We start from the raw sequence: 14449 nt of genomic DNA, 5'->3' as shown, positions 1-14449 counted from the left end.
TAGCACATTTAAAAACCACTCTCGTTGACCAAAGTGCTTTACATCAGTGCAGGTACTAATGTGCTACATACAATGGTACATAGATCTAACAATACATACATAAATACAGCGCTCCCTCAGAGGACCTCAAGAAACGCTTGTGAGTAGAAATAGGTTTTAAGTCTAGACTTAAAGGAGTCTATGGAGGGGGCAGTTCTGATGAGAATAGGGATGCTGTTCCACAGTCTAGGTGCTGCAACCGCAAAGCACAGTCGCCCCTGAGCTTAAACCTGGAACGGGGGATTGTCAGTAGCCCCATGTCAGCCGACCTGAGGGACCTGGAGGTAGAATGGTGGGTTAGCAGATTTTTGATATAGGTGGGGGCAAGCCCGTTAAGGGCTTTGTATACATATAGGAGGAGCTTGAAATTAAACTGTAGGTTGCAAGCAAGCAAGCTCCCCTGATTATTCCAGTCCTTGGTAGATACTTATAACATTCCAAGATACAGGAGTATGTGCTCCGGTGAGGAGAGCCACCGCAAGGCCTGTGTGCGGAAGGAGCCCAGTCTTAGGTTCTACCACCATTGGAGATTGAGATCAGATCAAAGCTCTGAGCTGCTGCCATATCTAGGCATGAACATTTAAACTGCAGGTGCGTGGAATACCCTCCTGGACAATACCTATTTTCAGTTATGGTGAACTCCTGTGAGTGCTAAAGGCAAGGCAGAAGCCATCGCAACCGTACACAGCCCTTCCTCCCCAGCTTCACCTGAGGGACTGTAGAGGTGCCACAACATAATCTCAAGGGCAGTCAGGGATGGGCACTAAATGCCATTGATGTTCACATCCTTCAAAATGAATAAATAATAATAAGAATAACAAATCCTTCGCCCACCAAGAGTCGAGGGTGTTTTATTGTCATATGTCCCAGATAGGACAATGAAATTTCTACTTGCAGCCCGACTGTGTGTGTGTGTGTGTGTGTGTGTGCTTTACTGCCTGAATCTTGCCCTACCCTCCCCCCTCCTTTCCCCCCTCCCTTCCTCACTTCCCTCCTCTCCCCTTCCTCTCCTCCTCTCTCCTTTCTCTCCTCCTCTCTCCTTCCTCTCCTCTCCCCTCCCCTCCACTCCCCTCCCCTCCCCTCCACTCCACTCCACTCCACTCCACTCCGCTCCGCCCCGCCCGTGACGTGCCTGAGAACCACTTCCCCGCATGTGACCAAGCGACCGACCGCAGTGTGTGAGCGCTCTGTTCCAAAGATCTTTGCTCTGTTCTGCTCTGGGCAGCAGCAGCAGCAGCAGCCGCCGCCGGGACGCTGCAGTCGGGCTGATGGCTCAGCCCCGGCCCGACCCTCACACCCTCTGCCTCTTTGACGTGGATGGGACGCTCACTCCGGCCCGGCAGGTAGGTCAGTCTGAAGAACGGTCTGGAACCCGAAACCCGTCCCTTCTCTCCACAGATGCTGCCTGTCCCGCTGAGTTACTCCAGCGTTTTGTGTTTGACTTCGGTGTAAACCAGCATCTGCAGGTCACTTCCTACACAGGTAGACAAGCAAAGGCGGCCTCCCCTCGCTGTTGGTGCAGATCGAGCACATTTAACATTGGGACAGGAGTTGCAACCTGGTCTAACCACAGGGCGACCTTCGCACCCTCAGAATGTGGATACATATGAGGTTATCCACTTTGGTGGCAAGAACAGGAAGATTATTATCTGAATGGTGTCAGATTAGGAAAAGGGAGATGTGAGTCATTCCCAATTCAATCTCTGACATTTGGACATGTACGTGGATAGGATAGGTTTTGGAGGGATATGGGCCAAGCACAGGAAGGTGGGACTGGTGTAGATGGGACATGTTGGTCGGCGTGGGCAAGTAGGGCCTCTTGTATGACTCCATGACAATGAGCTGCCCTGATAGACTCTCCAACCTGTTCCCCTATCTTGGTCCTTCACACTCTTCCCCTCCCCCACCCCCAACCTGACCCCTGACACCTGTCTGTCTGACCAAACCTTTTGTTGTCCACCCCGCCCTACTAGGTCGACTCACTAAGTCTCGTGTTTCAACGACCTCGCTCACATGACTGGCATTGCGATATTTCCGTGCGTGAGAGGAGCTACGTAAATGCAAGTCATTGTTTGCCTTTGGGACTGAGTCATGGATTGTCCGCTGTCTAACCATGAACACTTATCTCGTTGCGCAAGCCATTGATTGCAACTCAGTCAGAATCAAAGATCCTATTGTCCAAGATAGCCCACTCGACGAAAAAGCCGTAGTAGGGTCATGGGTAATCTTTAACGCCATTTTAGTAACCGGCTTCCGTCTCCGCTCTAGTATCTTTCAAAGATCCTATAGCGAGCAAGATAGCCCACTCGACGAAAATGACGTAGTACAGTCATGGGCAGATTCATGGGTAATTTTCGCCCCCATTTCCGTAACCGGCTTCCGTCTCCGCACCAAAGATCCCATAGCGGAGCAAAGATACTAGTGCAGAGACGGAAGCCGGTTACGGAAACATCCTCGTGAAAATATAAGTTCTTTGGAAAAAATCTTCTCCTCATTTTCAGAATTATAATTTATTAACACAAACTGTTCCCCCGCAACGTTGATCACACTGAGAGTCGGGTCGGGTCCGGTTACTGAAATGGATGAAAAAAATGCCCACGTTCCTCTCGGTTGCGTACTACACGTCAGCCCATTGCATTTAGAAGGAGTGGTCTATCTTGCTATAGGATCTTTGGTATCTTTGCTTTGGTGATGGCATCTTCATACACAAATCATCTTGTTTCATGCCTAGTCTCCCTTATTAACTTTGAACATACAAAATATTGCCATTCGGAAGGAGCTCCAGAAAATCCCGCCATAGGATCTTTGGTCAGAAAACTTCGACAGTGAGACACCCTCAATGATAGTGAGTCAGGGGAGGGGCCCAGTTCATTCCCAATTCAATCTCTGACATTTGGACATGTACGTGGATAGGATAGGTTTTGGAGGGATATGGGCCAAGCACAGGCAGGTGGGACTGGTGTAGATGGGACATGTTGGTCGGCGTGGGCAAATAGGGCCGAAGGGCCTCTTGTATGACTCCATGACAATGAGCTGCCCTGATAGACTCTACAAGCTGCATTTGTGAATCCTCAAGATTAGGCATGAGGACAGGCGCGTGAAACTTGCCTCAAAATAAGAAACATGTGCACAGTGGCGCAGCAGAAGGGAAGACAATGGAGGAACAAGGGGTTGAGGGGGGGGGGGAGAAGAGAGGAAATGAGGGGGGAGAGAGGAGGGGGGAGGGGGGGAGAGAGAAGAGGGGGGAGGAGGGAGGGGAAAGAGAGGAGTGGTGGGAGAGAGAGAGAAAGAAAGGATGGGGATAGAGAGAGGGGAGAGGGAGGGGGAAAGATGAGAAGAAGGGAGAGAGAGAAGGGGGGGATAAAGAGGAGGGAGAGAGAGGAGTGGGGAGAGAGAGAGAAAGAAAGGATGGGGATAGAGAGGTGGGATAGAGAGAGGGGGAGAGAGAGAGGGGTGGGGGAATAGAGAGGAGGAGGGGGAGAGAGGAGGGGGAGAGAAAGGAGAGGGGAGAGAGAAATGGGTGGGGGGATAGGGTGGGGAGAGAGAGAGAAAGGGGGAGGGAGCGAGATAGGACAGGACGTGTACAAGAATGGACAGCAAGAAAGTGGCGAGAGGAAGAGACAAGGGGTCACGGGTGTTAAGACGGGGAAAGAATGGGAGAGAGTTCAGGGGGGGCAGGGGAGATAGACGATGGAGTCGGGAGAGGAGCCGTGTGCAGGAAAGGGAAGTAAGAAAGTGGTGACAGAGAGGGAGGGTGGGATGAAGGGATAAGCAGTGGTTTTGGTCTAATGAGCATTACCAGAGGGTCGGGTGCTGGTGGGTGGGTGGGTGCTGAGCTCAGCGGGCAGGGACTGAGCTGGTGGGGAAATTGGCTCTGCCTGCCGTTCACACAGACCTTGCACAAGGTCAGGCCGCAGCCTGTCATGTGTGGCTGGTTGACTCAGACTGCAGCAAACACCAGCCTCTCAAGCTGCAGGCAGGAACTGCACATGCTGGTTTACACCGAATACACACACAAAATGCTGGAGTCTCTCTCTCACACTCACTCACGCACTCTCTCACACACACTCACACACTCTCTCACACACACAGTCTCACACACACTCACACACACACTCTCACACACACAGTCTCACACACTCTCACACACTCTCACACACACACTCACACACACACTCTCACACACACTCTCACTCACACTCACACACACTCACAGTCTCACACTCTCACAATCACACACACACACACACACTCTCACACACACTCACACAGTCTCACACTCTCACAATCACACACACTCTCACACACACTCACGCACTCTCACACAGTCTCACACTCTCACACACACACGCACTCTCACACACACACAGTCTCACACACTCTCACACACACTCACACACACACTCACGCACTCTCACACACACACGCACTCTCACACACACACAGTCTCACACACTCTCACACACACTCACACACACACTCACACACACTCTCACTCACACTCTCACACACACTCACACAGTCTCACACTCTCTCACAATCACACACACACAATCACACACCTGCACACTCAGTCGCATTCTTTCACAATCAGACCATCAGATCCACTCTCTCGCACAAACGCGTTACACTTTCACGCTCACACATGGACGCACATGCGTGCACACAGACACTCACTCACTTACACATAGTCTCACTCGGTCACACACTCACACTGGCCAGTTACACTCACACTCACACATAGTTACACTCTCTCTCTCACCCCCACACACACGTCTTCCCCAGCCAGCCTGTGTTCCTGCAGTTTGGCTGAGGATTCCGATCCAACCCTCTGCCCCAAGAGGTGGCATTCGGCAGAGATGCCCCTGACCCTAACCCCCAACACGCCTCCTGCCCCTCCCCTGTCCTCTTGTTCTCATCTGTACCCAGCCTTACCCCAATCCCCCCGTATCCCACGCTACCCCATCCCACTCTTGTCCACCCCTTCCCTGCACAGCCCCCCCTGGCCTCAACTCACCCCCAAAACCCTGCCCTGTCCCACACCCTCCCAGTGTCCCAGACCATAGAGTGATACAGTGCCAGAACAGGCCCTTCTGCCCATCTCATCCATCTAACCTTGTCTCATTTGCTGGCGTTTGGCCCATATCCCTCTAAACCTTTCCAATCTGCGTACCTGTCCAAGTGTCTTTTAAATGTTGGCACAGCACCTGCCTCAACTACCTCCTCTGGCAGGTAGGCAAGAATGCTGGAGAAACTCAGCGGGTGAGGCAGCATCTATGGAGCGAAGGAAATAGGCAACGTTTCGGGCCGAAACCCTTCTCCAGACCCGTTTCGGCCCGAAACGTTGCCTATTTCCTTCGCTCCATAGATGCTGCCACAACCGCTGAGTTTCTCCAGCATTCTTGTCTACCTTCGATTTTCCAGCATCTGCAGTTCCTTCTTAAACATACCTCCTCTGGCAGCTCGTTCCATACACCCACCACCCACTGAGTGGAAAAAGTCACTCCTTGGATTCCTGTTAAAGTTTGCCCCTGTCACATTAAACTTACGCCCTCTTGTTTTTGAATCCCTTATCCTGGGTAAACATAGAAACATAGAAACATAGAAAATAGGTGCAGGAGTAGGCCATTCGGCCCTTCGAATACTCTGTGCATTCACCCCATATTTCATACACCTTTAGTTTTTAGTTTAGTTTTGAAATACAGCGTGGAAACAGGCCCTTCGCCCCCCCCCCCCCCCCCCCCCCCCCCCCCCCCGAGTCTGCACCGACCAGCGGTCTCCGCGCATCAACACTGTCCTACGCACACTAGGGACAATTTACACATACACCCAGCCAATTAACCTACAAACCTGTACATCTTTGGAGTGTGGGAGGAAACCGAAGATCTCGGAGAAAACCCACGCAGGTCACGGGGAGAACGTGCAAACTCTTTACATTCAGCACCTGTAGTCGGGATCGAACCCGGGTCTCTGGTGCTGCAAGCGCTGTAAGGCAGCAACTCTACAGCTGTGCCACCATGGCCGCCATGACCTTTGTTAAGATTACCCCTCAGCCTCCTGCACTGCAAGGAACAAAGTCCAGTCTTGCCAAGGCAACCTCTCCCTGTAGCTCAGACCAGCCCCACCCCATTGCCCTGGTCCACCTCCCCCCCCCACCTTCTCCTGATCAGCCAGAGCCCCTCCCCCTCCCCCCCCCCCCCCCCATTCTCATCTGTCTCACCCATGCCCGCTGTACTTGCAGAAGATCGCTCCTGAGCTGGACGAGTTCTTCCAAGGACTGAGGAAGAAAGTGAAGATTGGTGTTGTGGGCGGCTCGGATTATGCCAAGATAGCAGAGCAACTGGGGGAAGGAGAAGAAGGTGAGGAGGTACTGCCAGCGGACCCCGTGCAGTGAGCAGGGGGGTGGGAGCGGGCAGGCCCAGCCCCGACCCCTTAATGGGCTGGACACTGGGGGGGGGGGGGAGTAAAACGTGGAGCAGGGGCGGTGGACTGGCACAGCTGCTGCCTCTCAGCGCCAGAGACCCGGGTTAGATCCTGACTCCGGATGCTGTCCGTACGGAGTTTGTACCTTCTCCCCGTGACCTGCGTGGGTTTTCTCCGGGTGCTCCGGTTTCCTCTCACACTCCAAAGACGTGCAGGTTTGTAGGTTAATTGGCTTCGGTAAAATTGAAAATTGTCCCCTAGTGTGTGTGGGATAGAACGAGTGTACGGGGTGATCGCTGGTCAGCACGGACTCGGTGGGCCGAAGGGCCTGTTTCTGTGCTGCGTCTCCAAAGTCTAAAATTACACCGAAGATAGACACAAAATGCCGGAGTAACTCTGTGGGTCAGGCAGCATCTCTGGAGAGGAGTAGTGACGTTTCGGGTCTGAACCCTTCTGAAGATGGAGGAGGGGGGGGGGGGGGGGGATGGACTGCAGGCAAAAAAAGGCCAGAACAAACCGGGGCTGGCAACAGATGATCTCAGGAAGGGTGGAGCCCACAATGGCCCATTGTTGGCTGGGGGAGGTGTGATAACAAGAGGGATCCAGGGAACGACTAAGGTTGGGGGGGGGGGGGATATGCAGGGGTTACTTGAAGTTAGAGACATCAGGAGTCATGCCGCTGGGTTGAGAGCTAGCCAAGCGAGATACGAGGTGCTGTACCTCCAGTTCGCGTGTGGGTGCTGGTGCTCTCCCGCGGCTCAGTCAGGGCTGAGAGAGGGCGAAGGGGGTGCCCGTTCGCCAGTAAGAGGCAGACAGCCACAGTTCACACCCCTCTCCCGTTCTCTTGCAGTCATTCAGAAATTCGATTACGTCTTCGCTGAAAATGGGACGGTGCAGTACAGGGACGGGAAGTTTGTCACAAAGGAGGTGGGTGCTCGGGGGGGGGGGGGGGGGGGGATGCTGTTGGTGCCCAACCCCGGCGACTATCGGCGTGCTGGCCACAGAAACAGATCCACAATCACATGTTACAACCGCTATACACTGTGAATGGCTCGATTGTAATCATGTATTGTCTTTCTGCTGACTGGCCGCACGCAACACAACACGGGGCGGCAGGGTGGCGCAGTGGTGGGGTCGCTGGAAGCGGGGATCTAGGAACCGGGCAAGGGCATGTGGTTGAGGGAGAGGGAGGCGTACAGAGTCCTTGGGAAGACTGGGAAGATATTTTGGGAATATGTCGGGAAGTGGAGACTCTTGTCCTGGGCTTCACCAAGTTCAGTGCCTGCTGTTCCTGTGCTAATCCATATTCTCTCCCCTCTCTCCTTCCCCCGGCCCCTCCCCTTCCTCTTCCCTCCTCTCCTGTCCCACCTCGCCCTCCCGCCCCCTCCTCCTCTCACCTGCTCACCGCCTTTCACTTATCCTCCCCTCCGGTTTCTAACTCACTTCTCCCTGACCCATCTCCCTCTCGCCTCCATCCCCCCCTCCTCCACCTTCCCCGACCCTCCGCTCCTGCCCTTAATACCAACACACACTTCTGTTCGTTACTACTCATCCTCTCCTCCGCACCTTCTCCCTCTCTCTCTGCCCATCCTTCCTCTTTGTCTCCCCTCCCTCTCCTCCCCTCCCACTTCTCCTCCCCTCCTGCCCTCTGACCCATCCCTCTCTTCCACTCCTCCTCCTCCTCCTCCCCTCCCCATTTGCCCCTTCTCTCTCCGCTTGCCCTTCCATCCCTCTCCTTCCCCTCCCCCCGTGTTCCTTACCCACTCCCCCCCCCCCCCTCCCCCCGCCATTCCCCCAGGCCATACAGAACTATCTGGGTGAGGAGCTACTGCAGGAGCTGATCAACTTCTGCCTGAGCTACATGTCTGACATCAGACTCCCTCGCAAAAGGTATCGAGACTGAAGCCCCAACTACGGGCTTGGGGGGGGCTGTGGGGGAGAGCGAGAGGGGTGGAGGTGGTGCAGCGTGAGTGAGTGAGGGTTGGGGGTGGTTGCAAATGGCTAGAAGATGCACAGGCCTTGTATCACATTTCCTAATCTTAAGAGAGAACCTTAACGGCCTGTCCCACTTGGCCGTCATTTGCGCTTCACGCAGATGGCGCACGAAGATTCTGTACATCACAACATCCTGCGACGCCACATGTGGCCGCGCATCACTGCCTACGTCATCACGCACCATGCGCGTGTAATGTGCGCGTCACGTGCGTGTCACAGCGCGCGCGTCGTGCGTTGTGACGCGTAAATGATGTCGCGTAAATTATGCGCAAATGGCGGCCACGTGGGACAGGCCCTTTAGTTTAATTTAGACTCTCCAAAGTCCACAGCCTAAAGTAAAGAACAGCACCTCATATTCTGCTTGGGTAGCTTACAACAGCGCTGTATCTCTCCACTAAACTAAACTATATATAGCAACGAAACAGGCACTTCAGACCAGTGAGCCCATGCCGGCCAGAGAGTGCTGGAGGAACTCGGCTGGTCAGGCAGTATCTGCGGGGGGGGAATGTACAGGCGACGTTTCGGATGGGGGCCTTTCTCCACGCTCAGACTGGGACTGGGACTGTGTTGCAGGGGAACATTCATTGAGTTCCGGAACGGCATGTTGAACGTCTGTCCCATCGGCAGGAGCTGCTCCTTGGCGGAACGCCTCGAGTTCTTCCAGATCGACAAGGTAAACCTGGATAGGAAGCGATGAGAGACACACGGACAGTGTGTGTGTGTGTGTGTGTGTGTGTGGGGCAGGAGCTGTAGATGCTGTAGTTGCTGCTGCGTTACACAAAATGCCAGAGTAACTCAGCACGTCAGGCAGCATCTCTGGAGATTAGGAATTGGTGCGTTTCGAGTCGAGACCCTTCTTCAGACTGAAGCCGTCCAGCCAAATGCTCCAGTATGTTGTGCTAATCGAGAGGCATAGAGTGGGTAGACAGTCTGAACCTTTCTGACAGAGTGGATATATCCAACACCAGGGGGCATAAGGAGAGAGGGGCGGAGGTTTAATGGAGATGTGTGGGGCAAGTATCATTACACACGGGGTACTGGGGGTCTGGAGGGCATTGCCAGGGGTGGGGGTGACCCCCTGGGACAGACGACAGATGTTGGGGGAGTCCAGAACCAGGGGCCACACAGTTTAAGAATAAGGGGTAAGCCATTTAGAACGGAGACGAGGAAACACTTTTTCTCACAGAGAGTGGTGAGTCTGTGGAATTCTCTGCCTCAGAGGGCGGTGGAGGCCGGTTCTCTGGATGCTTTCAAGAGAGAGCTAGATAGGGCTCTTAAAAATAGCGGAGTCAGGGGATATGGGGAGAAGGCAGGAACGGGGTACTGATTGGGGATGATCAGCCATGATCACATTGAATGGTGGTGCTGGCTCGAAGGGCCCGAATGGCCTACTCCTGCAGTTATTGTCTATTGTCCTAACCTCCCTACGGTTAGAAGCGCGTGGTTGTACAAGGAGTAAAGGGAGATGGATCATGTACATGCAGCTTAACTTGGCATCATGTTCGGTACAAACATGATGGGCTGAAGGGTCTGTTCCTGTGCTGTACTGTTCTATGTTACCCTGGTGGGGGGGGGGGGGGGGGGGGGGGGGGAATGAGGGGTGGTGCTGGTGGCTAGCGGAGAGTACAATCCCATTGCAATTCACTTATATCCAGTGGATTGGCCCAGTGAAGCTGCAGAGGAACACACGCTGTTGTGCCTGGGTCTTTCCCTGCAGGGTTTGGCTGCTTGCAGTTCACAAGTGTAACGGTGCAGGTACCCGCGTGGGTGGGTGGGGGTTAGGGTGGGAGGTCCCGTGGCCGTGAGCGAAGGTGAGCGCGAGCTTCACACAGACTGGTCGCCCCGCTAATCTCCACCGTTCCCTCTTCTGCTCAAGACGGAGAAGATCAGGGAGAGGTTTGTGGCGGCTTTACAGGAGGAGTTCGCCGGCAAGGGACTGAACTGTACCAGAGGCAAGTACACTGTGTAAGAGAGAGTGTGTCTGCCTGTGTGTGTGCGCGTGTGTTTGTGTGTTTATATATCTGATGTGTATGTGTGTCACTGTCTATATGTGTTTGGGCGTGTTTGCGTGCGTCTGTCTGCTTGTGCGTATGTGCGCCTATCCACGTGTGTGTATATGTGTGTATGTCTGTGTGTGCCAGTGCGTATATATGTGTGTGCGTGTGTGTGTCTGTGCGTGTTTCTGCGTGTGTGCCAGTGTGTATATATGTGCGCGTGTATGTCTCTGTGTGTTTGTGTGTCTCTGTGCGGGTTTCTGTGTGTGCGCGTGCGCGCGCGTGTGTGTGTATGTCTGTGGGTGCCAGTGTGTATATATGTGTGTATATCTCTATGCGTGTTTCTATGTGTGTGTGTGTATGTGTATGTGTGTGTGTGTATGTGTGTGTGTGTATGTCTGTGTGCCAGTGTATATATATATGTGTATGTTTGTGTATGTGTATGTCTGTGTGTGTATGTGTGTGCCAGTGTGTGTGTATATATATATATGTGTGTGTGTGTGTATATATATAGATATGTGTGTGTGTGTGTGTGTGTGTATATATATAGATATGTGTGTGTGTGTGTGTATATATATAGATTGTGTGTGTGTGTGTGTGTGTGTGTGTGTATATATATAGATATGTGTGTGTGTGTGTGTGTGTGTGGGCGTGTGTGTACAGGAAGTGTGGGACAATGTTTACGGTGACCGTGCCCCGCTCGCTGCTGTTGTTTGTCCCCCAGCGCGCTGGCAGTTGCTGAACGTGAGGCGAATCAACAATGTGAATATTGATTTCTCCAACTTCAAGTCACCCCTGCGTCCCCTCTCTCTCCATCCCTCCCCCACCCTAATCATCGTACTACTGAGTCTCCCTGTCTGTATAACTTTTATCACCTGCCCCACAGCCAACAATGGACCATTGTGGGCTCCACCTTTCATTGATCATCGTTGCTTTTCACATAACTTCCATTCATTTGCTCGAGGCACCGTCTATATCTATTATTTCCCTTTCCCCTGACTCTCAGTCTGAAGGACGGTCTCGACAAGCAGATGCTGCCTGTCTTTGTGTGTGTGTGTGTGTGTGCGTGTGTGTGTGCGCGCGCGTTTGTGTGTGTGTGTGTGTGCGCGCGAGCGCGCGTGTGTGAGCGCGCGTGTGTGTGTGTGCGCGCGCGTGTGTGTGTGTGTGTGTGTGTGTGTGTGTGTGTGTGTGTGTGTGTGTGTGTGTGTGTGTGTGTGTGTGTGTGTGTGTGTGTGTGTGTGTGTGTGTGTGTCTGTGTGTGCGTGTCTGTGTGTGTGTCTAGAGATGCTGCCTGTCCCGCCGAGTTACGCCAGCATTTTGTGTGTGTCTCTATGTTGTAATCATTCCCTCACTCGTTCCCTCTCCACTTGCAGGAGGCATGATCAGTTTCGACATCTATCCCGAGGGCTGGGACAAGCGCTACTGCCTGGATATCTTGGAAAAGGATGGAATTAAAACAATCCACTTCTTCGGGAATGAGACTGATCCGGTAAGGACTCGGGATGGGGGGGGGTGAGCTCTGAGTTTTGAACGGGAATTGTGCCCGAACCGACTAGCGATCCCCGCACATTAACACTACCCTACACACACTTGGGACAATAATTCCATTTATTATCAAGCCCATTAACCTACAGACCTGTACGTCTTTGGAGTTTGGGGGGGGGGGAACCAAAGTTCTCGGAGAAAACCCACGCAGGTCATGGGGAGAACGTACAAACTCTGTACATACAAGAATGGATCCAGGATGGAACCCACTGCACTGTGTTGGTGGGTTGCTGCAATGGACCCCAGACACCAGCGAGGTATCTGGGCCAAGCGCTGGGCCACGCAGGCTGGGCAGTTATAGAAACATAGAAACATAGAAAATAGGTGCAGGAGGAGGCCATTCGGCCCTTCAATCCAGCACCGCCATTCATTGTGATCATGGCTGATCGTCCCCAATCAATAACCCGTGCCTGCCTTCTCCCCATATCCCTTGACTCCACTAGCCCCTGGAGCTCTATCTAACTCTCTCTTAAATCCATCCAGTGACTTGGCCTCCACCGCCCTCTGTGGCAGGGAATTCCACAAATTCACAACTCTCTGGGTGAAAACTTTTTTTCTCATCTCAGTCTTAAATGACCTCCCCTTTATTCTAAGACTGTGTGGCCCCTGGTTCTGGACTCGCCCAACATTGGGAACATTTTTCCTGCATCTAGCTTGTCCAGTCCTTTTATAATTTTATATGTTTCTATAAGATATCCCCTCATCCTTCGAAACTCCAGTGAATACAAGCCTGGTCTGAGACTGACCACCCCCCCCCCCCCTCCTCCCACAATCTCTGCACATCCCCCAAGCTTCCCACTCGTCACTTTAATTTCATGTTTCATGTATTTTGTATTTCTATAACTGTTGGCAGATCAATTTCCCTCCTGGGATAAATAAAGTTCTATCATATTGCAAGCCGAAAGGAAAAGGCATTGACTCCATTGTGTTCTGTACACAGGGTGGTAACGACCACGAGATCTTTCACGACCCCAGGACAATCGGTTACACTGTCATATCCCCGGAGGATACAGTCAGACTGTGCAAAGAACTCTTCCTGCGGGAATGAGCCCTGGACCATGACTCAAGGAGACTTTCCACCGGACTTTGTGGAATCTGGGACGTTCCTCTGGTGGAGAAGATGTTCAGTTTAGTTCAGGGATTCAGGGCGGAAATAGGACCTTGGGCCCACCGAGTCCGCACTGACCAGCGATCCCTCGCACATCATCATAATCATAATCATATTTTATTAGCCAAGTGAATTTCATTTGCCATTCAGTCATACCAATAAAAAGCAACGGAACACACCAAATACATTTTAACATAAACATCCACCACAGTGACTCCTCCACATTCCTCACTGTGATGGAAGGTGAAAAAAAAGTTTAATCTCTTCCCTTCTTTGTTCTCCCACGGTCGGGGGCTTCGAGCCTTCCGTTGACGGGACGATCCTGGTTCCTGTAGCCGGCGGTCGGGGCGATCAAGCTCCCACATCAGGGGGGAATCTCAGCTCCTCCGCGCCGGGCGATCGGACCCCGGGTCATGGCTGGTCGAAACCTTCGGCGTCGTTTGGAGCTTCCCGACATCAGTCCCTACCCGAGACTGCGAGCTCCTCCATGGTGAAATTGGAGCGTCGATCCCAGGCAAGGGATCGCAGGCTCCGATGGTAAGTCCGCGGCCCCGCGGTGGGGCTCAAAGTCAGTCTCGAGCAAGGCCGCCAGCTCCATGATGGTAGGCCGCAGAGCGACCGGAGATACCATCCGGAAAACAATCGCATCTCCGCCAAGGTAGGAGAATGGAAAAAAACGTTTACCCTGACCCCCTCCCCCAACCCCCACACATCCCACCTAAAAACAAACCAGGGAACATTAACAAAAACTTTTAAAACACACTAAAAATAACAAAGAAAAGACGAAAAGACAGAGGCTGCCATCACCAACAGTGCCACCCGCTGATACATTAACACCATCCTACACACACCAGGGACAATTTTACACTTATACTAAACCAATAAATCGACAAACCTGTCCGTCTTTGGAGTGTGGGAGGAAACCGAAGATCTCGGAGAAAACCCACGCAGGTCACGGGGAGAACGTGCAAACTCCGTACAGACAGCACCCCTAGTCGGGATCGAACCCGGGTCTCCGGCGCTGTAAGGCGGCAACTCTAACGCTGTGCCGCCCTTGATGTTGAAATCAACTTCATTGGAGTGTGGGATGTACAGTCGCTCCACTTGGCCCCTGTTCCCAGATCCACATCAGCCCATGGTGTCAACACGAGGACAAGGCGTCACCATTTTGTCCACATCTGGGCCTCGTTCTCATGGCAACGAGCTCCCCAGCACCACCCTGTGGCCAGCGACCGGCATTACAGCGTGACTGTTGACGGCATATCTGAGCAGCAAATGTTTGCAAACCCCTCTACAGTGCTGTGTGTTGTCAAAATACACGGCACAATATATTGCCGCCAATGTG

At 52.9% G+C, this 14449-nt stretch overlaps 1 protein-coding gene across 1 annotated transcript; it reads left to right on the top strand.

Moving 5' to 3' along the window:
* Window positions 1–1224: 1224 nt before the first annotated feature.
* Window positions 1225–13241, top strand: pmm1 (phosphomannomutase 1). The gene is made up of 8 exons (XM_033013344.1): window positions 1225–1382; window positions 6281–6398; window positions 7313–7389; window positions 8261–8352; window positions 9031–9130; window positions 10334–10409; window positions 11825–11940; window positions 12937–13241. The coding sequence occupies exons 1-8, from the start codon at window positions 1308–1310 to the stop codon at window positions 13042–13044; spliced, it is 762 nt and encodes a 253-aa protein (XP_032869235.1). The 5' UTR covers window positions 1225–1307; the 3' UTR covers window positions 13045–13241.
* The last annotated feature ends 1208 nt before the right edge of the window (window positions 13242–14449 follow it).

This window comes from Amblyraja radiata, chromosome 38 (genome assembly GCF_010909765.2).
Source record: "Amblyraja radiata isolate CabotCenter1 chromosome 38, sAmbRad1.1.pri, whole genome shotgun sequence".
Lineage (NCBI taxonomy): Eukaryota > Metazoa > Chordata > Chondrichthyes > Rajiformes > Rajidae > Amblyraja > Amblyraja radiata.
The sequence above is the reverse complement of the archived record's forward strand: the minus strand, read 5'-3'. Positions and strand labels throughout refer to the sequence as shown.

Bases quoted from the DNA above. Each gene is read 5' to 3' on its own strand.
- pmm1 (XM_033013344.1), top strand. From the start codon at position 1,308: ATGGCTCAGCCCCGGCCCGACCCTCACACCCTCTGCCTCTTTGACGTG. The intron at 7,390-8,260 runs GTGGGTGCTCGG...CCATTCCCCCAG, and splicing joins GGAAGTTTGTCACAAAGGAG to GCCATACAGAACTATCTGGG. The intron at 10,410-11,824 runs GCAAGTACACTG...CTCCACTTGCAG, and splicing joins GGGACTGAACTGTACCAGAG to GAGGCATGATCAGTTTCGAC.